At 50.4% G+C, this 25768-nt stretch overlaps 1 protein-coding gene across 1 annotated transcript in view; it reads right to left on the bottom strand.

The window, feature by feature from the left end:
- The window catches only part of itga5 (integrin, alpha 5 (fibronectin receptor, alpha polypeptide)), a gene marked incomplete at its 5' end in the record, with an annotated part of 39568 nt that overhangs the window by 7187 nt on the left and 6613 nt on the right, over positions 1-25768 (bottom strand). The window contains 21 exons of the mRNA XM_080533240.1: positions 270-349; positions 1794-1886; positions 2322-2472; positions 4310-4377; positions 7952-8089; positions 8239-8399; positions 9013-9068; positions 10785-10898; positions 11048-11093; positions 11257-11448; positions 11689-11897; positions 12110-12162; positions 12883-12939; positions 13227-13270; positions 13523-13567; positions 13958-14083; positions 14329-14374; positions 14469-14530; positions 15123-15246; positions 15934-16034; positions 20148-20278. Coding sequence (XP_080389366.1) covers positions 270-349; positions 1794-1886; positions 2322-2472; positions 4310-4377; positions 7952-8089; positions 8239-8399; positions 9013-9068; positions 10785-10898; positions 11048-11093; positions 11257-11448; positions 11689-11897; positions 12110-12162; positions 12883-12939; positions 13227-13270; positions 13523-13567; positions 13958-14083; positions 14329-14374; positions 14469-14530; positions 15123-15246; positions 15934-16034; positions 20148-20278 — 2097 coding nt within the window. The remainder of the gene's footprint in view (positions 1-269; positions 350-1793; positions 1887-2321; positions 2473-4309; positions 4378-7951; positions 8090-8238; positions 8400-9012; positions 9069-10784; positions 10899-11047; positions 11094-11256; positions 11449-11688; positions 11898-12109; positions 12163-12882; positions 12940-13226; positions 13271-13522; positions 13568-13957; positions 14084-14328; positions 14375-14468; positions 14531-15122; positions 15247-15933; positions 16035-20147; positions 20279-25768) is intronic.

Below are 25768 nucleotides of genomic sequence, written 5' to 3'. Positions count from 1 at the left end.
AGAGAGAGAGAGAGAGAGAGAGAGAGAGAGAGAGAGAGAGAGAGAGAGAGAGAGAGAGAGGGAGAGGGGGATTACATCAAGCCTCACTGTATATCTGCAAAGGTATTCGCAATCAACCTGATTTACGGTAACATAACTACGTAATGTAGGTGAGATACGTTATTCCGTAATACAGTGCCAAAACACTTGGTCAAACGTGGATAAAAGGCGGGAGAATACAACCGGTTCTAGTTTCCTAGTTCGAGGACGTGCTGAGAGGTGAGGCCTACCTGCGGATCTGCAGCTCAAACTGAACCGTCTTGCGCGTGTCCTTCAGCTGCGGCACGGTGAACCTCAGGCCTGCCCACAGCTGCAGAGAATCATCATCATCATCATCATCATCACCACCATCATCATCATCATCATGCAATTATTGTAATGCAGCTGAATGTTTTATAGGAGTCTCGTGAGCCTCGTGAAGAGAGACAGAGAGCAACAAATAGTGAGGCGCTGACAACTCTGCCGATAACCTTGTGTGTGAGAGAAAGAGTGAATAAACACCGCATACAGCCAGAGAGAGAGAGAGAGAGAGAGAGAGAGAGAGAGAGAGAAAGTTGAACAGGCTCTTTTCTGTAATAACAATAACTCCACTGAATGCCAGGGAGCCTTAAGTTCCCAGACTGCTATTCATCCTCTCCCCTCCTCTCCTCCTCCTCCTCCTCCTCTCTCCTCCTCCTGTGTTCTCCCCTCTCCGTATGTTTCTGGGGTCAACCAGTCTCTGCTCTCCCTGTGTGCTTGGCACACAGCTGCCCTACACCTGGGCAGGTCCAGACTGTTTGGGAGTTCCTGCTTGTTCTGCTGCCCCCTTTTTCTTTCTTTTTTTTTCAGTCGTAATTGAATGCCCTTTTATTTTCCACTCTAACCGCACGCACGTACTGTACAGCACAGTAATTGCAATCAGGAGGCTTGTGACTACCTTTTTTGTTTTACTGTTTAATTGTGTGTGTGTGTGTGTGTGTGTGTGTGTGTGTGTGTGTGTGTGTGTGCAGGAAAAACTATTAAAATAAAAAGTTCAACATTTTGGTTTCTCCCCGCCAACTCCGCCATTATGACTTCCAGTTGATCCTCTCCAGGGATACATGGGATTGAATACAATGACCTGATTTTTATCCGCTGACTAGGCTGTTAAACGGCTCTTTAGAACCATTCATTTCAGCTACGTTCTTCTCTTAGTCGAATAGAACCTTTCTGTCAGAGATGTTTACCCAACCCTCCCCACCATCGTCTACTGGACAGTCTTCCTCTGCAGACGCGTTAAACACCCACAGCCCTGTGACCAGGCGACCGTTAGTCAGAGGGGGGAGGGGGGGGACTCCTCTCAGCAGGGAGGCAGAGCAGGGACGGATAGAAGCATCCTGCTACCCCCGGATGGGAACTTCCTGTCAGAATGCTGTCTAACACACGATAAAAAAGCAGCCTTTCCTTTCCTGTCCCCTTGCCCCACCCCTGTATGACACACAATCTTTCCCTCCACAGAGGAGGAAACAGTGATGCTGTGTAGCCGGCTACCATGACCGTTTTCTCCCACCCAAACACGTCCCGGAGGGTTGCAGCTATACTACCGGCCATCCACACTCATCACTGAAACCAGGGTTTTTTCTTTTCTGTTTCCTGACACCATGTGACCTGTCAAAGTCCTAGGGGAGGGTGGGGTGGGGGAGGGGGGGCCAGAGGGGTTTGCTGGCCAGGTCGCTTGGTCAGGGGGGGAAAAAAATCCTGGGCTCATTCATAACCATAACAGAACCGGTCCTTACGCTGGTGCCAGACTTCATGGGGTTGCCCAGGTCACAGATGAGGTAGCGGGTCTGGTTCTCCGTCTCGTAGCTGCAGGTCAGCTGGGTCAGGCTCTGGGGGACATGAGGAGCAGAGGCCCGGGGGGGGTTAGAGATCTCGGAACCAGAAAAAAAAACACAGTCTCGATCCGGCTTCTATCCATCATGTCCTACGTATTCTTAAGCCCAGTTCACATCTAGGATTCGCAACGCGACGGGTCAGTTTTAGAACGTCGCAGAGAGAAAAAACTCGGCAGACATTCGGAAGAATCTGGACGTTCTGCTGAGACTTGACGACGTCACTGACGACGCCTCGCATACTGCCGCCACAGGGCCGTCGCAGGGTGAATTGCACCGCTGCAACTCGAGTCGCGTTGCGTTTGCGAATACTAGATGTGAACTGGGCTTTACGAACCGACGTCGTAGACGGGGTTTCTTTGCTGTTTATTCCGTTTATCTATCCCGTATATTTATCTCCGTCGAGCTGAGTGGTCTGGCGTCTGCACTCACCTCGTTGTTGCGGGCGATGCCGCTGTAGGCCGCCTCGGGGGGCAGGACCACGTAGAGCTCCGCCTCGTAGGCCCCGCCCTCCCCCTCGTTCCTGGCGTTGAACGTCAAGGTCAGGGAGTTGTCGTCGCCTATGTAGACTTCCTTCCTGTCCCTAAGGGCCCGAGAAAAAGAAAAATGGATTACTAATAGGGTCAGGGGTCAGGTCCAGAGGTGTCAGGTCTCCTAGAGTAAACACACGCTTTTAGGACAAAAAGGTGGGAGACTGTGCCGTCGTATTTAGGAAAAAAACTATTAAAAAAGACTTTGTGCCCCAACAACTGCACACGGTGGCTAGGCAAAGCTTTTCAACGGACATGTCTTTGTTGAGTTAATACCAATACTGCTAAGCCTCGTCCTTTATCCTCCTTCAGGCTCTCTGTGCTCTACATATCTGTTAGATTTAGAGCCGGGACGGAACCCAAAACACATCAGTTAGATTCATCTCAGGAAACCCACTCTTCTACTTCTACCCCCACCCCTCACCCCCGCCAAGTGAAAACTTTTTCCAATGTAGCAATAAAGTCTAACATGCAATAGAGCACAGACAAAGAGTGTAAAATGCCCTCCCCCCTTCCCCTTTTTCTCTCTCTCTCTCTCTCCTTCCCTCAATCTCCCTCCCTCTTCCCCAAAACACAATGAGAAATTCCATACGAGGGCCACACAGACGCTTCTAATTACACCTTGGCCTCATAAACCAAGACAGAGGAAGCAACACGGACGATATTTCAAACGTTGATCCTCTGCCGGTCAGGGAGACAACCTAGTCAGACATCCAGCAGCCATCACACTCTTTAAACCTTTACCAAAGATATTTGGAGTAAAGTAAAGATGTGGACAACGGTGGGTGCTCGTCGGCCTACGGCACCATGGCAATATATATATCTATAGATATAGATATATATGTATACGTGCCGGAGTTGACGGCCTCCTCTCGCTTATTGAAACTCTGTTTTGAAATGATCTGTGGTAGCCCCTGCTATTGGTGTGGTAGCCCCTATTGCCCCTGCTCTTTTTCCATTACATCATGTCCACAGGGTCTACTGTGAAGCAATATTTATACAAAGTATTCAAATACATGCTACATTATTATCAAACAGCCAAAGGCTAATAAAGGCATTATTATGATTATCCTCAACTTCCTACAACTTATCCTCAACTTCCTAAAACCAATTTGTTTACTGGGCGTATGAATAGATAAAGAACATGGCTGGATATGTGGAAAGAAATGTTAAGCTTATAGCTTATAGCTTATGTTAAAAGAGCTATACATTGGGGGTAGACGAATATAGAAATCTTAAATCAAAATCAAAGGGCAGAGTTGAGCTGGGGGGTGGGAGGGGCATGTTATTTTGGAGGAAAAATGCCCACAGACGTCTTAAATCAAAGTGTGTCGATGCTCTGAGCGCTGGGAGGAGGAGGAGGCCTGGAACTGCTTGGCACACACACGCCACTCCCCATACTTTCCAAACAGACCTCTTTCATCTCTCCTGACTTTTTCCCCCTCGCGCTCTCTGTCAGCCAATCACAGCACCTGTGGAACAACGCTCCTTCCTGTTTTCAAAGGAGAGTGTGTGTGTGTGTGTGTGTGTGTGTGTGTGTGTGTGTGTGTGTGTCTCCTTTAGTGGAGCATTGTGGCTATTAACAGAATTGTTCTGGTATGCTGAAAACAAAACAAACCCGCGCGGCGCAACACAAAAAAATAACAGCTGTATTTGCGTATCCTTCAGAACCATAACAACAAACTCCCGTTCTCATTTGCATAGAAAGGGGTTGAGGAGTTCATTGTTTTCGATAACCCGACTCGCGGCTGGCTCGACGTCGTCCTGATCTGGTGTATTTCCTGAGCTCTATACTTTAGGAGTCCGTGGCTGAGTGAGGAAATGAACAGGGGGGGGACTCACCCGTGTGTGTGTGTGTGTGTGTGGGGGGAGAGGGGGGGACACACTCACCCATGCACCGCCAGCTTCAAGTCAGGAACACAGATGTTGTCCTCGCCACAGTCCAGCAGAATCTGGGCCTAAAAGATGAGAGACGAGAGGAAAGAGAATGTGAAGAGACGTCTGGAGAGAGAACCCTCTGGAGGATGACAACGACAGGGCTTAAAGGATAAAAAAAAGAAAAAAGTTGCTCGGAAATGAGTTAGTGTCCAATGAAATACGGTCTACACTTGAAGAAAAAAAAAACGTGTCACTGCCTGAGTGATAGTAGAACTAGTGATGGGGGATGTGACATGCAGCCAAATGACTAATGTGTTCCACTACCGCCCCCCCCCCCCACACACACACACACACACACACACACACACACTTGTTCTACTATGATGTCATCACTGCAGACCAGACACCTATAATACGTCCTGTCATATCCTACTACAGGGGGGCCAATGGCTGAGTCATTGTGTTGATTACAGACAGAACAGTTTGTTTTCTGACTAGGTACTTCAGAGAGCAGACAGGTTGATGCGGAGTAGGCTCAACAGAGAGAGGGAGAGAGAGGTAGAGAGGGGAGAGAGAGAGAGAGAGAGAGAGAGAGAGAGAGAGAGAGAGAGAGAGAGAGAGAGAGAGAGAGAGAGAGAGAGAGAGAGAGAGGCCAGCAGTGCTGCCCGCAAAATCCACCAGCACAGCTCGCCGGCATCCACATCACAGCGCCCAGGCGCAGACCGCATGCTAGCCACACGCGACGCCACCCAGTGCACCACAGAACGTACATGAACCAGGGCGGGCGGGCGGGGGGGAGGGAGGGAGGGAGGGGGGGTGGGGGGCTATGGCCGGTACAGAGAAATGGGATACCCCCTAAGGCCAGAGGGTGGTGTGGGAGGAGGTGTGTGTGTGGGGGGGGGGGGTCTTTTCTCTCCACCAGAGATTACGGCGGAGAGAAAGACAAGAAGAAAGGCAGAAAGAGAAAGAGAGAGAGAGAGAGAGAGCAGGAGAGAGGTGACCAGACCAGATCAGACCGCTGGGCCGTATGGAACAGGGAAAGCCCTGTCAGGGAAATAATTGCTTCCCCGTGTTTCTGACACACAGCCTGTAGTAAGATGATGTCGTCCGTAGATGACGATGAGGATAATAAATAGAAGGCGAGAGAGAGAGAGGGAGAGAGATTAGATTAGAAAGAGTCCAGCGCCTCCCCTGTCATTACACAGCCAGGGGTTCTAATTAGGGACACCAGGGTAAACCCACTAGGCAGCTCTCTCTCTGCCCCCGTGCTCTGCCTGGCCCGAGATTCCAACTCTCGGAGAGAGAGAGAGAGAGAGAGAGAGAGAGAGAGAGAGAGAGAGAGAGAGAGAGAGAGAGAGAGAGAGAGAGAGAGAGAGAGATGGGAAAAAAGGTTATTTCTGGGTTCCACTCTCCTACTTAACAACAACAACAAGTGACAGGCACAGCCGAACTCCACCGCGTGGCGTCGTGTACCGCTGCTGCGGGGCGCCATGTGCCGTAAACACCGTCACTTTCGGTCCAAAATAACCTCGACCGTAGAGTCCGTCGACTCTCACTACAAAAATGATATATATCGCATGACTACCTGCACACTACCTGATTACCTGAACACTACTTGACTCCCTGTACTGAATCTATCATATCTGTATCATATTGCATTTCATCATATTGTATACCCTCACCCTGTACTGATTCTACCGGAGTACGACTGGTCCCGCTGTAGTACGACTACCATCACTTTATCCCTTAAATATGACTTACTTCACTTATTTTACTTCATTCTATTATTGTGATTTTGTATCTTGTTGCAATGCCAATGTTGAGGAACCTAAGCCGAAGAATTTTACTCCTGCGTACCTGTACATTGGAGGTAACAAAAGCAATTCTGATTCTTAATTGTGATTCTGACTTTTCAGGACCCAGGAGTCTTAACACCAGAACCCAGACTGGCCCAAACCTGTTCACCTTCAAACCCCCAGAAGTCTCTCTCGGTATAGCGACATGTGGGGAGGATTACGGCCCATGTGAGACTCTGGCGGGAGGAGTCAGCGATCGCTCACTCAGCACCGAGGGTGTGAGAAGAAGCGGGGGGGGGGGGGGGGGTTAGCTAGCGTGTATATATATGCATAGCGTGTATATATAGCGCATATATATGTACCGTGTGCTGCTGCACTGCCTGGCACTCACGCATCGCCACACAGAGGAACCATCATCAAGACAGGCGTCCTGTGACTGATCATAGCTTCACCCAGACGGCGGAGGAGAGTCACCCCTTTGCTCTGTTGACACGGGGTTACGTTACATTCACACGGCATCGAAGCATGATTAATGAAATAGGTTGGCAGTCTTTACAGTACGCTACCCGTGCCCCTTGTCACTCACACACACACGCACACACGCACGCTTGCCGCTCACATGTTCAAACGCACACACGTGTACACACACACGCACACACACACACACACACACACACAGATGGGGTTTTCCCCCTCTCTGAGGTTCAGTACGAAAGACAGTTTTAGGTTTCCGATTTGAGCTCAGCATCTCGAAAGGTTCTCGGTTCTCGTGGAGTAACTAACTACAACACACCACATCTGATAGAAGTCCCAGCAGCTTTGGTACAGAGGGGTGGGGGGGGGGAACACACACACCAATGACAGGGTCCAGGAAAGGAGACAGAAATACAGGAAAAGAGAGAGAGAGAGAGAGAGAGAGAGAGAGAGAGAGAGAGAGAGAGAGAGAGAGAGGAGAGAGAGTGAGAGGGGGATCGAACTGCAACCTCAGTCCCAAAATGCCCCGAATCTGGCGGTTATTGCTGAGCTCACATATGGTGGCGGCCCACAGCCACAGCTGAAGGCAGGCCCACACGTTGAGCCAGCCTCTCACTCGCTGCCAGGGGGGGAGAAAACGGGGCAAAATGCAGACAAATCTCAACCAGATGGGCACAACATGGCCCTGTGGAGCAGCCGCCCCACCCCAGGAATATCTATTAACCCCTGTGTGCGTGTGTGTGTGTGTGTGCGTGTGTGTGTGTGTGTGCGTGTGTGTGTGTGTGCCTGTACACCCCCTGGAAAACCAGCCTCCTCTGAAGCGTTACACAGCCCGAGCTGAGAGAGACTATTCCTGGTGGGGCAGTCAAACGCACGCTCTCTCTCTCTCTCCACACACACACACACACACACGCACGCACACGCACACACACTGTACACATGCCTCGCATTTTCTTTGTTGAAAAACGGCTTTCCAGACTCTCTGGACTCCGTCCCAGCGGAGCGGTTTTTAAAAAAAAATACGAAAGGAGAGAGAGCAGCCTGGACTGTTTCAGAGGTGGCTGGGGTTTGGGGGGGTTGGGGGATGCAGGGGATGGGGGAGCGGAGAGTGGCTGGTCAAGGTGGAATCATTAGTTCTGAGTGAATGGATTTCCAGCTCCAGTCTCTCTTTCTCTCTTTCTCTCTCTCTCTCTTTCATTTAAAGAGAGCCCTGCCGTCCCACCTCTGAAGATATACAGAGGCTGTTAACCCCTGTGGTATCCTCTGGGGTCGGGGGTGGGAGGAGGGACTGTGCTAGGAGGGTCAGGGGTGTGTGTTGGGGGGGGGGTCAGGGGTGTGTGTGTCGTGGGGGTGTCAGGAGGAGTACAGTAGAGCTGTGAAGTACCTTCTGCTCGATGAGCTCTGCCGTCTGGTAGTTGAGGATGGGTCTCAGCCCGTGGACGTCTGCGGCTGCGCTGGGGTCCAGGCTGAAGTTCAGAGCCATGTAGATGGACGACAGCTTGTCCCTGAACTCCTTCTCATCCTGCCAGTCACACAGACAGAGACGGGGTTCGTTAGCGAGGGTTCCCGTGGCGATGTGACGTGAGTGATGAGTGTGTTATCAGGTGTTATCTGAAGGTTTGTTTTTTTTTTGGGGGGGGGGGGTTGGGTTTGTTTAAAGGGCAGACGTACCCGCAGGTAGATCTTGGTGTCCTGCACACACACGTGCCCACCGTTCTGCACCCTCACGGTCTTGTGGAGCACGGCCTGCTGGGAGTCCACGAACAGAGCCCTCTTCACCGCGCCCTTCTGCTTGTGCTTCAGACGGTCCAGCTGCACCTCCACCTGGAAGTCTGGGATCACACACACACACACACAAGGAATGTTCCATGATATTCCGTTTAAAAACACGCATGCACAAATACCATCATGCACATAGACAATCCAGGTCAAGAGGCTGAACATATGGGATGAATAGCAATAACCATATGTGTGTGTGTGTGCCTGTGTGTGTGTGTGTGTGTGTGTGTGTGTGTGTGTGTGTGTGTGTGTGTGTCTGTGTGTGTCTCTGTGTGTCTCTGTGTGTGTGTGTGTGTGTGTGTGTGTGCCTGTGTGTGTGTGTGTGTGTGTGTGTGTGTGTGTGTGTGTGTGTGTGTGTGTAGAGAGTAATTAGAGGGATAATTGCTAGGGGTTGTTAGGGTGGTGTATGAACAAAGAGGGGCCTCATACGCCTGGATGTGGATTTGGAATCATTCAGAGACTATCTGGGCCCAAATGAAAGCTTCATCTCTGTAGACACAATACAGCAACATCCAATGCCCAAGTCATTCATTCAATCCGTGTGGTGAATTCAATACACATAGTTATTTTTGGGAGCGGTTGAGAGTGTGCCTGAGTATGTGTGTGTGTGTGTGTGTGTGTGTGTGTGTGTATGTAATAGGGAGCAGATGTTGACAGTTGGCTCACCTAGGTTCTCGGGTAGGTGCTTCCCGTCGGCATAGATACAGAAGCTCAGGTTGACACTGTTTGGAAACAGAGACGAGACAGACGGGACAGACATGATGATGAGGGAAGCATATGCCTTCACACACGCGTAACTGTACACACACAGACACTATACTCCTTCCTTCCTAACCCTAACTTCCTCCTCCTCCTCCTCCTCCTTGCTGGGCCACGGTACATTTCTGACATTACAAGACATGAGACGTCATGGGGACAACAGCCGTGTGTAATGTGGAGTAACAGGGGGGGGGGGGGGGGGAGTAATACTGGGACAGGCATGGACATCTGACCGCTCCCACCGGCCAAGTTCATAAACCGGTGTGTCGTTTCTCCCCCCACCCCCCCTCTCTCTCTCTTTCTCTCTCTCTCTCTGTCTCTCCCATGACATCAGCCTCACAACACGCAGAGAGACGCAGGCGTCCAAGAGTCAGCAGCAACCCCAAACCCCAGTGCCTTTACAACCAAACCCACACTGGAAACACACAGCAAGAGACAGAGAGAGAGAGGGGTAGGGGGGAGAGGGAGACACACTGTGAGAAAGTAAAAGAGAGAGAGATAGAGAGAGGGAGAGAGAGAGGGGTAGGGGGGAGAGGGAGACACACTGTGAGAAAGTAAAAGAGAGAGAGATAGAGAGAGGGAGAGAGAGAGGGAGAGAGAGAGAGAGAGAGAGATAGAGAGAGGGAGAGAGAGAGAGAGATAGATAGATAGAGAGAGGAAGAGATACAGACAAGGAGTAAAACACTCAGCACAAAGGAAGGAAGAAATCCAAACAATGAGAGAAAGAAAGACGGATGATCTTGACACCAACAGCCACACAGTCTTTGACCTAGGAGTAATAACTATTAAGTGTGCTCGTGTGTGTGTGTGTGTGCGTGCGTGTGTTTGCGCGCATGTGTGCCTGTAGGAGCGTGTGTACGCGCACCGCGATGGTCTTGATGTTTCCCAGCTGTGTTCCACCACCAAACAATATCTCATTCAAAGTACTGCCAAACCTCTTGACCCCTCCTACGTTCTCACCCGCTCCCTCCCCCCCGCCCTCCCTCCCCTCCCTCCCCACGCCCACCGACATCCCCCCTCATCGCCAAGCAACGCAGCGTAATCAAGACATGTGTATACAAGAGAGTTTCCTTTCTGGATAAGGAGAGAGAGAGAGCAAGGAAAGCAGACACACACAGAGCACAGTGTGGACCACGTTGAGCGGGCAGAGCTACAGAGACAGCAGCCCCGTCCTGTTTCCCTCTACAGCTGGAAATTAGTACCGTGCAGCATTCTAAATGCTGAGGAGAAGAAGTAGAAAAAAAGAAGAAAAAAAAGCTTGACAACAATGCTCTTATTCAGCAGTGGCATTTCGAGAAGAACAGCCAGTCGACGAAGTTTCGATAAGATAAATACGTCTCCACCAGATAAGACCGCCCGTCTTCCACATGAATAACGCCGATTGTTGTTGGGAGTGATGATATTGTGTGCTGGAACGTTCCTGTCAGAACAGAAGTCGAGAACTGAAGAATGGAACTGTGTGTGTGGGCTCCCAGTGTATACCAACGTTGACTGGTGGACGTTTAGTGGGATCCTTGGGACGGCCCTACCCTAAAACCCTAAGCCTGACTCTAACCCATAGCTTAACCATAACCCTACTCCTAACTCTTAACCGATTTTTTAATAATCTGAACTTCAAACGGGGTGACGTCAGAGTCGTGTCATCCCGAGCATTTTACGTTTACTAGACAGGCACTTACCAGGACACCTGTATGGTGGTGTTGCCGCTGGTGACGACACAGGACTTCTCCTCTGGGTTGATCATGGTCGGGGACACAGTCAGAGAGGCCCTGGTGTTGACGATGGGCCGCGACCTGTAGGCAGTAGAGGAGGGGGCGGGGGCTATGGTTAACGACAGGCTGAGGCTCGAGATGTTTGTTCCGGGAAGATCTCTTTATCAGACAATGACTGAATAGTTGCTCAATCGCCTGAGGGGGAGAAGTATGCATGTCTGTGAAATTACCTGTAGAGAACGGCCTTGTCGACCCCAAAAGCACCGACAATAAGATCTGTTGGTGGGGGGAAGAGCGACAACGTTTTTGTTAAGTGAATTAACGACACCTGGAACAATTGCATCGTCAGGTTTTTTTTCTTTTTGTACACACAAATCCCAACTTCCCCCACCGCTCCCTTACTCTACCCCCTCCCCAGTCTCAGCCAGCGGTCACTCACCAGGGTAGCCGTTCATGTCCAGGTCCTTCTCTCCTCGGAGAGCGAACCCGAAGCCGGAGGGGATGGTTCCCGAAGCCCATTGGCCGGCGATCACCTGAGAAGGCGTCTCCTTCAGTCCGCCGGTGTGTCCGTTGTAGATGAAGACCAACCCCTGCTGGTCCTCGCCTCCGAACGGGGAGCTGATGGCCACGTCTAGCACACGGGGGGAGGAGGGAGGAGGGAGGGGGGAGGAGGGAGGAGGGAGTCATCAGGGCCCACATTTAGTTTTTTTTCCATGAACACTTCACAGACTAAAGAACACGACTAAGACGACAAAAGACCTGCATCGCTCAATATGAAACCGGGCAGATTCCATTTGTCAATACAAATAGCGTCCCCCCACTGTTAAACCCCACAGGTGTACCCCATGTGTACCCCTCCTCTGCCTCTCACCATTGTATCCGTCCTGGTTGAGATCTCCCAGAGGGGCGATGGAGCTGCCGAACCTCCCGAACACCTGGGTCCCTGTCAGGTGAGGGAGCCGGGGCTCCAGGTCCAGGGTTCCACGCTGCAGGTAGACGTAGGTGCGGCCCACCTCCTCCAGACGCCCGCCGGACGCCCGCAACATGAACATGGGAGCCCCCACCAGCAGATCAACCAGTCTGGGGAGGGGAGGGAACACACAGGGGCGCATAGAGAGGATCACACACTGAGGCAAACATTGATACACACACACGCACAGGCACAGTCACGTAGACACATGGATGACTGAGGTTTTCCATGTAATAAGTCCTCGGTCTAGTCTCGCCAATCTCGACACCACCCAGCTAATTAAAGTGGGCGAGAGTGTCGCGTTAGCCAGACATTTACTCACCCGTCGTTGTTGATGTCGGTCGTTGCCACAGCATAGCCAAAATAGGAGCCCATCTGAGAAAACATCAGAGTACACGTCACATCCCTAGTCACCACGCTATAACACCACGCTAACTGTCCTCTACTACCTGCAGACACACACCTCCCAAGGCCAGCAGAATAACATCTTTAAAAGCTGCTTTCTATTGTACTTCAGGCTTTCGATTTCATCAAAGGAATTTCTAAACGGCACTGGATCTCTCTTAACTCAAGTCAGACTCCCCATGGAAAAAAACAGAGTAGCAGTATTTGGTCAATGGTTCAAACAGTGCTGCTAGGTGTGTACTTCTGTGTTGCTTCAATTGTAGTCCTCAGTGTCCCGGACAGTATAACTAGTTTTACATTACCAGGAGTCTGAAGTAAACAGCTTGTGTTGCCAGACTCCCAACAATAACCGAATACGCTCTTATGATTTTATTTATACAGCTGAGCCAAAGAATCAGGGCCAGTACACTCACGCTATTTCCATTGACGCATGGGGCTCATTTGCAAAGATTGCTTCTGCACTTCAACTCCAATAATTACACTTTACAGCGAACCACAGCAGGCTTCAAACCAGTTAACAGAAACTTGTAAAAGGAAATTATTGTGCTTATATCATCATAGTGTTCCAGTATACACTGATTCGTGAGATTAATCATTAATCTTCACCATGGGAAACTTGAAATGATGGAACCGCAGGGTCTGTGTGAATACAAACCCATTGTTGTAGAAACGGTAGGGTCTCTGGCTCACCTGTTCACCGGTGAAGTTCAGCATGGACTTCACATCAGTGCCGTTTAGAATAGACACCTGAAAAGCGTGCATGCACACACACACACACACACACACACACACACACACACACACAAACATAAACAAACACAGGGTGAGGAAGAGAATCAAGGAGTAGAATACACATAGTGTATACACATATGTACTGTATTTACTGTATTTTTAACACACACTTTCCCCTTCCCCATTCACTAAAACACTGCTACGCCTGCTTTCACTCTCTCATGCAGCATTTCTCCCTCAAGCCTAACAGCCCTCCCACTCAATCTCTTCTCCAAATGAGAGCAGTGATGAGGTCTTCTTACCAAGCCATGCAGCATGACTCCTTTCGGGACCCCGGCCACGAAATCTGCACAGACAGACAGAGACGGAGCAGAGATTTAGGAGGGGAAATATCAGGTCAGAGTAGTCTGGGGCTCTGGAGAATTCCACAACCCACAACCTTTCCAGCTCAGTAGCGACACCAAAATATTCTAGGTGAGTTCAGTTCAAGTTCACCTCAGGTGTAGTAAACCTTGAACAGCTGTGTGTGTGTGTGTGTGTGTGTGTGTGTGTCTAATGCCTGTGGCCCGATGCAGATGTATGCTGTGTTGTGCCTTACCTTCCACCTGATCCCCACTGAATTCCCCAACAGCAACAGAGTAACCTGCAAGGCAGCATGATGGAGAGCTCACATTAGGCATATCCAGCAGTATTATGGAAGTTATATGTCTGGTTATAGATTTATTTAGCAGCCAGTGGGTTAAGGGGTTTGTGTGTGTGTGTGTGTGTGTGTGTGTGTGTGTGTGTGTGTGTGCAAAATTCTGCTCAATATCTGCAATAATTGGCAGCCGGCATATAGGGAGAAGGTGTTACCTGTACCCTTAAGACTCAGACTGAAACACATTGAGCAACCGAGTGTCCTATGCTGATGCAACTACTAATGTTTGTGTTCAAGAATTTGATTGTAAAATATGAACGCAAATAAAGATACTAAAATGTGTGTGTGTGTGTGTGTGTGTGTGTGTGTGTGTGTGGTTGGGGGGGGGGCTGTTACCGCGGTAGCTGTCATCATATTTGATCTGGGCCTGTCTGCTCTGGATCTGCCCCTCCACAGACTGCATGAAGTATTCTGGGTAGTAGGCCTTGATGATCTCCTCTTTGGCTTTAGAGATCACCTGACCTGAGGACACACACACACGAGAGAGAGAGAGAGAGAGAGAGAGAGAGAGAGAGAGAGAGAGAGAGAGAGAGAGAGAGAGAGAGAGAGAGAGAGAGAGAGAGAGAGAGAGAGAGAGAGAAGGGGTCAATGGAAATGTAAAAATCAATCAATCAAATAAATTATTATTATTATTATTATTATTATTGTTGTTGTGAAGTGTCCATGTGTCTGTTGTCAGAACCCCGTCTGATTTCCCAGTGGCGTACCTTGCCAGAAGAAGCTTCCCGGGCCTCCCAGCACCACTTTCCCATCCTGGGAGACACATAAGCAGCAACAAATTAACATTTAATTGACTTGATCCATCTCTGATGCTGCCTTGAGAGGACTGGTGTTGGGTGTGTCTTACCTTGGTGAAGTCAGCGCTGAACCCCCCCTGACAGTAGCCTTGTCCTCCCTCCCCTGTGAACTCTGGAACAGACAGACAGGTAGTGGTTTAGAAATCAGGGGTTAGGGTTAGGGTTAATCCTAATCCGAACCCCTTTAATGCTAACCCGAACCCCCTCACCCCCCTAACCCTAGTCAGCTAACCTTAAGGACACTGCCCATTAGTCCACCCATCTCCCTATGAATCGTGAGAGACTACTTTATGAAGGGTCAACGGCCTCTCAGGTCCAATGATGTAATGGCAGGGACCAGCTGGGCGTTTTGAACAGCACCAATCCAGCCGTTATCCCAGCAGGGGGGTACGGTCAAACACGGGGTGACTGACATGATTGATACAGCAACCATGGGGTAACATTCTCTGGCGTACAGCTAGTATGTACGACACATCTCTGGAAGTTGTTACTTGAGACTGCGTCTCTCTACCCCCCTCTCTCTCCCCCACCTCCGCCGTGCCCTCGAGCTCAGCACTTAACCCCCTGTCCGACATCCAGCTGTGTAGACAGCTGTCATGTCAGAAACAGGCCACATCATTCACCTGTGTGGGCTATTAGTGTCCACAGAGAGGTCAGCACAGGCAGTCAAAACACATTAAGACGGCGACGTATGACGCTAGTACCTGTGCGGCAGGGCGCGTATTCCACGAACTTGGTGAAGTTCTTGACGGAGAGGTAGCAGGTTCCCGTGACGTCCGACTGAGGGATGTCTTGCTTGGTTCTCCAGGAGTAGAGGGGGGCGCAAGCCTGGGGGAGGATGGGGGGGGAGAGGAGGAAAGGTGGGAGATGTTTTGTCAGTTACAACAACACCCTGGTGAACACCGAGCGGAGGACCTAGAGAGGGAGGTCAAAGGTACATCTGGAGCCAAAGCAACCGTGTGTAACTGAATCCAGGTCGCAAACCCTGCGCAATCAGCGAGAGAGCGACGGACGGGGCTCAACTTTGATGTCACCGAAGCTACAAAACACTTCATCCTCTGAGCAACAGAACTGGGGGCTTGGAAATAATTGGGAGCTGAATCACAACAAATCAATAGACAAAGAACTTTGGGACAAACTCTGAACAACAACCCTCGTAATAGAAGCCTACAGCCTCCACAACATCTATATATTAATAGAGAATATACGCCATTTAGCTGACGCTTTTATCCAAAGCGACATACATTGCAATGACTGCATATATTGTCAGTATATATGGTCCCAGCAGGGAAACGAACCCGCAATCTTAGCGTTGTTAGCGCCGTGCTCTACCAACTAAGCCACAGAGGACCGCCTCTGAGCTAGTCACCATCATAACATGGTGAGGGCGGCTCAACACTGCAGACAGACTGAAGCTGTTGAAAGGAAAAGGAAACTCTTAGGCTGCTGTGCTGCATGCCCCCACCACGCCCCCGCCCCCGCCCCGTCTATGGAAGCCAGAGAGAGTCATCTTACCAGAATGGTGTCGCCGTGGGAACGGACGGTGGCGCCGAACCACTGGTGGGACTTGACTTCGGCCTGCAGGTCTGTGTTGTTGAGGGTGACTGTGCGGTCGCCTGGGAGAGAAAACACAGAGGGGAAACAAAATAAATAATAAAACACTTGAGTGACAGATTTGGAGCTCAACATGACCAGCCATCAACTAGGAACCCGAATGAATCACTCCACTTCTCCTTCAGTCTCCCAGAAACGTCCCCCAGCCCCCTTTCAGTCAGAAACATCTGGAAATGATGCGCAAACAGGGCGTAAAGCATCCCTAAACCCCAATTATCGTTTTCTCATGCAGAAACTAAAGGAAAGGGAAAAACTAAAAAAAGTCCATAGTCGAAAAAACTGTCAAGTCAAACTGGGGGGGGACAGTTGTTCTGGGCAGCCCTCCTGGCCGCGTCGACCCCTGACCCCTTGGCTCTGTTTGGCCACCTGGCCTGCTCTGCTGTAACCCCAGAGCTCCCTCTCTCCCTCTCTCCCTCTCCGGCACCGTGACAACACAGCATCAGGTGGCCACACAGATGGCCAGAGGCGCGCCTTTCACTGCCAAGACACGTGGAACCCTCTGTGTTGCCATGCCGACGGTGACATAGCAAACACACAAGTTTAATACAGTTCATTGTGTTCTTTTTTTTCGAAAAACATCCCCATCGGCCGCAGCCTTTAAAGTTTCATGTTTCGAGTTCATCGTTACGTCACATTACACAAGTGTAAGGGAGTCAAATCCGTAGGCTTTTCGTTTTACGTTTGTAACGCAGGACAGAGAAGACAAAGATTCAGAACGCGGAACTGTGACCAAACCAATGCATTTGTGAAAACACCCACCCTCCAATCCCCCCCCCCCCCCACCCAGCCCACTCTTCTTCTTTTCATTTCCCACAGAAAACTCTCCACAGCTAAACCACATACATGTTACAACACAACCATATCATCTCTCAGTGGGCCTGGTGGAGACCGAGACAGAGAGAGAAAGAGAGAGAGAGGTCATGGCCTATGGATGTGAGGAAAGCAGGCTGTGAGTCCGTCTCCTCCTCCTCCTCCTCCTCCTCCACCACCACCACCCCTGCCTCTCCTCTCCTCTCCCCAGCCAGCCAGCTCTGGGCTGGGCTGGAGGTTCTGGGTGAGAGCCTGCGCCTGCTCCATGTCCATGTGGAAAGAAACAGAGAGGGGGGGGGGGTGGGGGGGGGGCCTGTGTCCAAGGAAAACAAACGCTTTCTGGCGCTGTCTGCTCTCTTTCTCTCTCTCCATGGATCTCTCTCTCCCTGGATCTCTCTCTCCCTGGATCTCTCTCCCTCCCTCCCTCCCTCTCTGCTTGGTGGAAGACCAGCGGGAGACCAGGGATCTTTAACAGCATCACTGTATCTCCATCACCAGGCGTTCCCTCTGGCAGTACTCATCCCGGGCCAACAGCAGCCTTTCTCCTACCGTGTTACATGTGTGTGCACGGTACTCATGTGTGGAGAGACACGCCTAAAATCCTAACCAGCAAAAACATGACCGACACATTAAAAAAGATCTAAGAGGACCGTTTCTATAACTGGACTACTAAAACACTCTCCATTCCCTTTTTCCTAAAGCGTACCTACACTCTTATTTTCATGGGGGGGGTTGGTTGGGGGGGGAGACTGCGGAGCCGTGTAGGTCAAACGGGACTGTGTGTGTGTGTTTGGAGACACGCTACCCCAGCAACCAGGAGTAGTAGAAGGGAAGGCCATCTATCATTCATATTTCAAAACATTTCTTAAGTGGCTTCTCTCTATAGCAACTGGGACGTGGCAAAACAGAATCAGCTCCATCGGCCTTTGTACAGCGTGACGGATCGGGAGATGAAAAGGTCCGTTGGTTAAGAGGCTCCGCATGGCCGAGAACGACGCAAAACCCAGCCGGCTGAAGTCACGCGAAAATGCCCAGAGCCTTAGTGTGTGTTGGAGACAAAATGTGACTTTGTTAAAAACGAAATCCAAGAAACTCTTTATTTTCACAGTCAATGTGTCATCTGAAGTCTCCCCAGGGGACATGTGCAGTGCTGACGTGAGTGGTACCCACCTCACCCCACCCCACCCTGGCCCCCTCCCCCCCCCCACCACCCCAGGCCAGGCTCTCCAGGGACCCTAGAGGGTTGAAGGGTCTGGAGTGTGTCCATACACACTTCACCCTTTGAACTGTGTGAGAAGAGACCCATTAGTGTAGTTAGAGCCTGTGTGTGTGTGTGTGTGTGTGTGTGTGTGTGTGTGTGTGTGTGTGTGTGTGTGTGTGTGTGTGTGTGTGTGTGTGTGTGTGTGGTTAGAGGGGAGGGTGGATGGGGTCAGAGACAAATGGTCAAATTCACTCATCACATCAGCTGGCCCTAGGGGAGTGCTGGCGGGAGGGGAAGGGAGGGGGGGAAGGCGCGATAGAGAGACAGGGCTCTGGTTTCTCCCCCTTTCTCTTCTCCCTCTCTCCCTGCCTGCCCCTCTCCCCCCTTGTCTCTCTCAGATCCCCAGGCAGTCTCTTATCTCAGTGGAAGGGGAAGTGGGATGGGAGGAGGGTTTGGGAGGCTCTCCCCTGACCACTTTGACCTAATTAGAGGGGCTAATTTAGTGGGTCAGCGGCCTCCGGGTCAGGCTTCACCCCACACTCAGGAAAGAGCATGAAACGTCCCCGTCCTTTTATGGAAAGGACCCATTCTAAATGAACCATCGGGTCATAGTTTAGGTGACCGACCATCAATAACCATAGAGCTCCTCTGTGGTCTACTAAAAACGCACCAAGTTAAAATAATGTACAGGCCTACAGCGTGTTCCGTCATTGTACCGGAGGTGCTAAGTTCCGGAACGAGTCCAGATGGATGATTTGGCTTTGGCACAAGCACACAAGCACACACACACATGTGCGCCTTCAAAAAGCCCATAAATGAAATGAAGGACACACGCTTGACAAGCCCAAGGGACTACCCTTCACCCAAAAGCCCCCTGTTGCCGGCTGCAGTACTATTACATCACTGAGAGTGGCCTCCAGCCAGCATCCAAGGATGTGCAACACATTTGCTGTCGCAAGCAAAAGAAGGGAACGAAAACAAAGGAGGAGAGAGAGAGAGAGAGAGAGAGAAGGGGGGGGGGGGAGGGGCAATCTGCAGTGGAGTGGATTCCTAGCAAAATGTCTCTTAAACGGGGCTTGTGAAAAGACTGAGTGGAATATTTCCCCACTAATGTGTATTATGGGTAGTAAATCAGAATTGGCTCGCGGCGCACACTTTGATTTCCCAGGAAAGAAGCCAACAGCCCCCCTGCTGACTTGGGAGCACACACACCACTGTCCTGTTACATGTGTTATGCATTCCACCAGATTTCTCTGGTTGGAGGGAAAGTGTGTGTGTGTGAGTGTGTGTGTGTGCGTGCGTGCGTGCGTGCGTGCGTGCGAGCGTGCATGCGTGAGAGTGTGCGTGCGTGCGTGCGTGTGTGACAGAGAGAGAGAGAGTGATAGAAAGATCAAATTGACTCCACATTCTTCTTTCCGAGCCATTTAACGAGTACCGTACTCCTCAACTTGCTCCCCTTCCCCACAGCCTCTCAAGGTCAATGAGTCCTTCACCTGTCTAAGCACTGGAACACTGATCCTCTCCTTGGACGTACTCAAGCGACCCATACACCCGCCCCCCAGCCTCCTACCTACCACTGACACCAGTGAATCTTCCTGGCAAAAAAACAACAGGGGCATTTCTTTAGTTTTAGCTATTTGTTTAATGTTCAGGTGATCGACCTATAGCCCACAGAGTTAGGGCAACACAATACATAGGTCTCTCCAACAACACCCCCCCCATCATCCTATTCATCCTAGAAGGAAATACACTAACAGGGATTCAGAAGGATTATCTTGTTTCTAACAACAGACCGCTGGAGCAGAACTGAAGTGATATGTGACCCTAACCCGGTCAAGGAAATGGACCACTGCCTCTTCAGGAGAGCACAGAAGAGCAGCTACGCTTGACCCGCCTAAGAGGCCTCTCCACTTTCGAGACAAAAACAGGAGATGAGTGGTGTGTGTTACAGGAAGCAATGGAGGAGGGGGTGAGAAAGGGAGTATATCTTGTATCTGGGAGGATCCTGTATTCTTTTTTTAAATATCCAGTTGTCTGCTAGAGTGAAGAGGAGCGGTCCGGATATCACACACACTTGGCAGACTCAGCCAATAGGAAGGCTTACCTCGTTTGTCAAACTCGATGTTGTGGCATTCCGACTGGCCGAGGCTCCAGGGGCAGTAGTAGACAGACCCGCCCTCTGTGATGTTCAGCTGGCTGGTGTTGGCCTTGGGAGCTCCTATCACCACACTGACACTGTCAACAGAGAGAAACAATGTGTGATGCAAATGTTACTTACATCTACCTCACCTCTGACCTCTTTCAGCCATTACAATTGAGATGTGGAAGATAACAAATCAATCAGATAAGCTCAAGTTAGTGCAGATCAGCTCTTGGTCTGGTCTTGATTTTAAAAGTGCATTCGAGACCTCCCATTTAGCAGCTTTAGCATGAGGCAGTACTCACATTTTACTACTTACAAAGTTAGCCCCACAGGCAAGACACTTAAAACGGGTTTCAGAAGAGACACTTTGTTACATGTGCACATGTGATTCTCACTCTGTATGTGTCGCACACAGCCACACACAGAGATATAGAGACAAAGAGACACACAGACACGCACACACGCACACACACCAGACAGACACACACACACAGACACAAATAGACACACACGATACCAGTGGGGCAAATCCGATGGGAAAACAAGAAAGCAGACGGCCTAAGTGGAGTCACACTGTTGTTTCCACAGCTGCATGGCCCTCTCTCTCCCTGTGGAGGGTGCATACAACCCCCCCCCCCCCCCCATCTCACTGTCAGCCTTGACTGTGAACTCAGAGCCAGGACAGGCAACCACTCTACCAGACCCCCCAGCCAGGGAGGGGCTATAACAGGTGAGTCTGAAGGGACCCAGGTCAAAGTGTATGCAGGAGGAGGAGGAGGAGGAGGAGGAGGAGGAGGAGTAGGACAGAGACTTCAGAGGCGGGCTGGGGACGACCAAGGAGCAGCCAGGCTAGGCTGAGGGGAGAGAGATCCCTGAGAGGAGTCAGGGACCAAGGGCATGGCAAGGGAATTTACAGGGATTCTTTTTTTTTCTTCTTCCCAGTAGACAGTCTGGCTGGACTACAGTGTAGCCATTACCTCATTCTGAGGTCCAATGATGCTATCATCCTCACTGGCATGGTGGTGGACAGTAGAAGTGGGTGGACTGGACGAGAGACGGAGGGGTAGAGAGAGAGAGAGCGAGAGAGGGAGAGAGAGAGAGTGTGTGCCGGAGGGGTTGTAAGAACACAGGAAGAGCACACACCCTTTTCCTGCTGCAGGTCGCCCATTGATGCGTGGTAGTTTACGTTACGTGGGCTATTTTTAGCACGGTGCCCCGGGGGGAGAGCGACTCGGCAGAGTCACGGCTTCAAGAAGAGGAGACACACCGTTTATTTGGGAAAAGCCTTTATTAGCTTTTGGTTGAGCCACACTTCCAATACTAACCATAATCGCATCCCTGTCAGGGCTTAAGCGACACTTGACACACACACTGAACAGCAAAGCTGCAATTACGTTGGTCGGAACATTGTGTGAAAGTACTGTGTGATTATTACTCATCACAGTGTTCTCCAAAGGTTCAGGGCAACCGTGTTCAAAGCTGGGACATGGGGACATGACTTGTGTGTCTAGAAATAAGTTCTGGCATCAGCTCACCTCAATGAAGATTTTTATTTATTTATTTTGATTATTATTATTGCCATGCAATCAACTAGTCAGTTAATTGTTGGAATTTGGTATTTTAGGCAAGGGGTCTGCCATAGACGGCGACCCTGGAGCAATTAGGGGTTCAGTGCCTTGCTCAAGGACACCTCGACACGTGGCTAGCCAGGGTTCGAACCGCCTTGCGATCATTAGACGGCGGCTCTACCTCCTGAGGCACACCTAACGATGTGTGTTTAGAGAAAACACAACGAATGGGCCATCGCAGGGCAGGTCATAAAACAGGAGGATATGGATCTACTAATCACCAGATATGAAGGTCTCACTGCCTCAGAAGAGTCACGGTGCCAACCCCAAAGTCAAGGAGAGAGGCAGAGAAGTGTGGTTTGTTTTGGAAGAGGGAAAAGAAAACACTGCCGTCCGGGCTCAGAGAGAGAGAGAGAGAGAGAGAGAGAGATTATCCTGTTTTCCGCCATGTGTGTGGACAGAGGGAATATCCCAGAAGAGCAGCCGAGCTCCGGCAGTAGAATAATGTAGATCCCAGAGAAGCTTCCCTGTCACGGATTCCCACGATGAGACAGCTGAGGCAGAGTCAGTCTCTCTCTCTCTCCCTCTCTCCCTCTCTCGCTCTTCCTCTCTTGCTCTTCCTCTCTCTCTTCCTTTCTCTCTCCCTCTCTCTCTCTCCCTCCCTCTCTCCCTCTCTCTCTCTCCCTCTCTCCCTCTCTCTCTCTTCACAGTCTCTCTTTTCACTCTCTCCCACCCTCACACACAGTCATCAAGAAGAGAGGGGAAATGGGTTCGCGTGAACCCCGGTTCACATCATTGGTGAGACACACTGTTGTTGGTACTGTTATTCATTCATATCTCCGTGACTATTCGAAGGCGAAGACACTCGCTCAGCTGAAAACCCCACAGAGCCCACATACTGTAACCTCCCCTCTTCTAGGATTCCTAGAGAGATGCGCACCACCAGCTACGAGGTTGGCTCGGTACGCCAGCGAGCACAACGCTTTGGCATGTTTCTGAACGACAACATCTTAAGCGACCGATGTCAACATAAAAGGTGTGTACACGTGCTGCGTTCAAGGGAAATACTGTCATAGTCAGCCGCCCGAAAAAACAGAGAAAGAGGCAGGCCACAGTGTTCTACTACTACACTCAGAATCTGATCTGAATACAGGCCAACCAGAGTCAGCGATGGCATTATTTCAAAGGGGGGGAAAAAACACAGGAAACAACAAAACAAGGGGAACATGCTTTAATCAGCAAAGTGGAAACTGGGGTGTGTTTTCACTACCATACACACACACACACACACACACACACACACACACACACACACACACACTCCACTCGCATACACAAGCCATCACACCTTGATAGTGATCTGAAAGTTTTGTAAATAAGGAACAATTAGCATTTAATGGGTCTCAATCTGGCAGGGGATCAGTCAAGCTCTTAGCTAGCACATCTCTCCCGCCTCTGCTCTGCACTCACACAAGGGCCTAGCGTTAACATCTGATAAAGGCTTCGCTGTAGTTGGCTGATTGCTGCGAGATTTAGAAAATCACTTTGCATGAGGAGGAGTCGGTCTGGCCCTCAGAGAATAATGAGTAGGGGTGGGTGTCTGGGTGGGGGGGTCATGTGGTTCCTCCATGCATACAGTAGAAGGTATTGTCATCTAAAAAGAATGTCATTGACTGAAGCACTAACCAGCAATCTCTCATGCGGTGCGCATACATAGACGTCATAGACTACATCAGACGTCGGTCAGTCACTCTGGGGTTGAAGGACGGTGACAGATCTGCCACAACACAGACGGACCCCCCCGGCGGGAGTACCACCAGGGGTCTCGGGGACAAGCCGCAGTCATTCACATTCTAACTCATACTGGCAGGGGTTTGGTTCAGGGTCAAAACCCCTAAGCCGAGCCAGGGAACCCACAGCACCGCACCGACGCAAGCCTGGTGCAATCACAGAAAAGGGTACTAATCATTATGAAACGTTTTGTACGACATATCTTGTTGTAATAAAAACATTTTTCAATATTCTCTTGTTTTTTTAATGTCGCAACAGAGGGATGGCATGACGGATTCGTGAGGGGCATTTTGAGCAATCTACTGGTATGAGGGTGGGCGGAGGGAAAACATTAGTGGCTAACGCGATGTCCCCCCCCAAGGCAACTCCCGCCCGCCCCCCATCCCTCGGATACCAGCCACTAACGACCCAGAAAACTGTGTTAATTCAACCTAATTGATTTAGGCTGTGTGTGTGACGTGCACATGAACACGGACCTCTCGCTCGATGACTGTCGAGGGGCCGTCTGGCGTGAGGCTCCAGCAATCAGCAGAAATTCTAAAAGACAGAACACCACGAGGCCATAATTGTACCGCTATTTATATGCGGTCGAAGAAATTAAGGGCGATGTATAATGCTGGAAATTGCTGATCTAACAGTATCCTCTCTGAGGCCTAGCCCAACCGATTTTATCTTGAGGTTGGAGAGGGAGGTTGGAGAAGGAGCTAGAAGCCAAATTCCTCTCTTGCCCCCCCGCTCCCACTCCCCCACCCAAACACATTTCTTTCCCCTCATTCCACGTTTAATTGTCTTCCTCCCAGCTGCAAAGCTTATGTCACTTGAACACTATCATAATTGCTTTAAGCCAACAGTAAAAAAAAAACACTTGCGGCTTTGACTAAATCGCAAGAAATCACAATCACGTCGGTTAGTCAACCAGCGAGCGTCTGCACCATCTGCAGTCGTAAAAACCCTGCAGTGGGAATGGTATGACATGGCACAGAGGCGCGCTTAAGGACTGGTACAGATGGTAAGACTGGAAAAAGGTCAGGGGGCCTTTTAGTTCACGTTTAGTTTAGCGTCTTTTTTTTTAAGTCAAAAAAGAAGAGTCATTCACAAGGAGTTTGTAGTCACTCACTTAAACCCTTCATAGAGTTTACATTAAATAATCTCTATAGACTTAGGATAGAGTGTTTACAACCCCCCCCCCTCCCCAAACACACACACACACACACACACACATCTAGCTGACGCCCTTCACTCATCAGGACCACGAGGGCGTTCAGCCAACAACACCAACACACTTGATAAAAGGGACTGGCACAAGTACACCAAATATGGTAGTCCGTTCGAGGACCCTAGCAGCTATGTCACAGCTTGCTGTCACCCTAACAGCTATTTATGACCCAGTGTAGGTCAATGTGATGTGAGGGGGAATGCCAGCCAAATGAATGGGATGTACAATACTGGAGGAGGGAGGCTGTTCAGCACTCTGTCAGAGTCAAGGCCCAACTCCTGTTCCGGCTGGTCATCCACTCAGCATCCCCACACACACACACACACACACACACACACACACACACACACACTACACACACACACACACACACACACTACACACAACACACACAGACACACACACACTACAGCACGCACACACACTACACACTACACACACACACTACAGCACACACACTCCCACACAGAGCTGCTGTCCAGGAGCTTCTGACCCCCCTGGGACTGGCGAGGATGATGATGATGATGAGAGTAGCAGTGCCTACTGGGATGGCTCATGTTGAATGAGAGAGAGAGTACCGTAGTACAGACCACTAACAGCAGACAGCCGGTACAGTCAGAGCCAGCAGAAGCACCAGGACTGTATTCTAGGGTGGTATTTGGACGGGCTCCAATCCCAAAATGACCAAAACCAAAATATCCAGCAAAACAGGTGACAACATGATGCACACATGACAGTTTCGGTTCAGTTTTTACATCCGGTTGTACTTCAAAAGCGTCACACCACCTCCCCCGCGCCCACCGCTGTTGATCTGATAAACATTCTCTCTTCTCTGGGACCGGAACTTCACCACAAAAACCATTTCCCCCCCCCCCCACCTAACCATTTCCACCCTCCCCCCCAAAGGATATTAGATCACGGCAGCAGGAGGCCTGCAAATCACCAGCGCTGGGCCAGGTGCTGAGGGCTTCACAAACAACCACTGCTGTTTTACAATGACAGGCAGC

The sequence above is a fragment of the Nansenia antarctica genome (genome assembly GCF_963989245.1).
Source record: "Nansenia antarctica genome assembly, chromosome: 6".
NCBI lineage: Eukaryota > Metazoa > Chordata > Actinopteri > Argentiniformes > Microstomatidae > Nansenia > Nansenia antarctica.
Note: the sequence above shows the minus strand (reverse complement) of the source record. Positions and strands in the feature narration are given on the sequence as shown.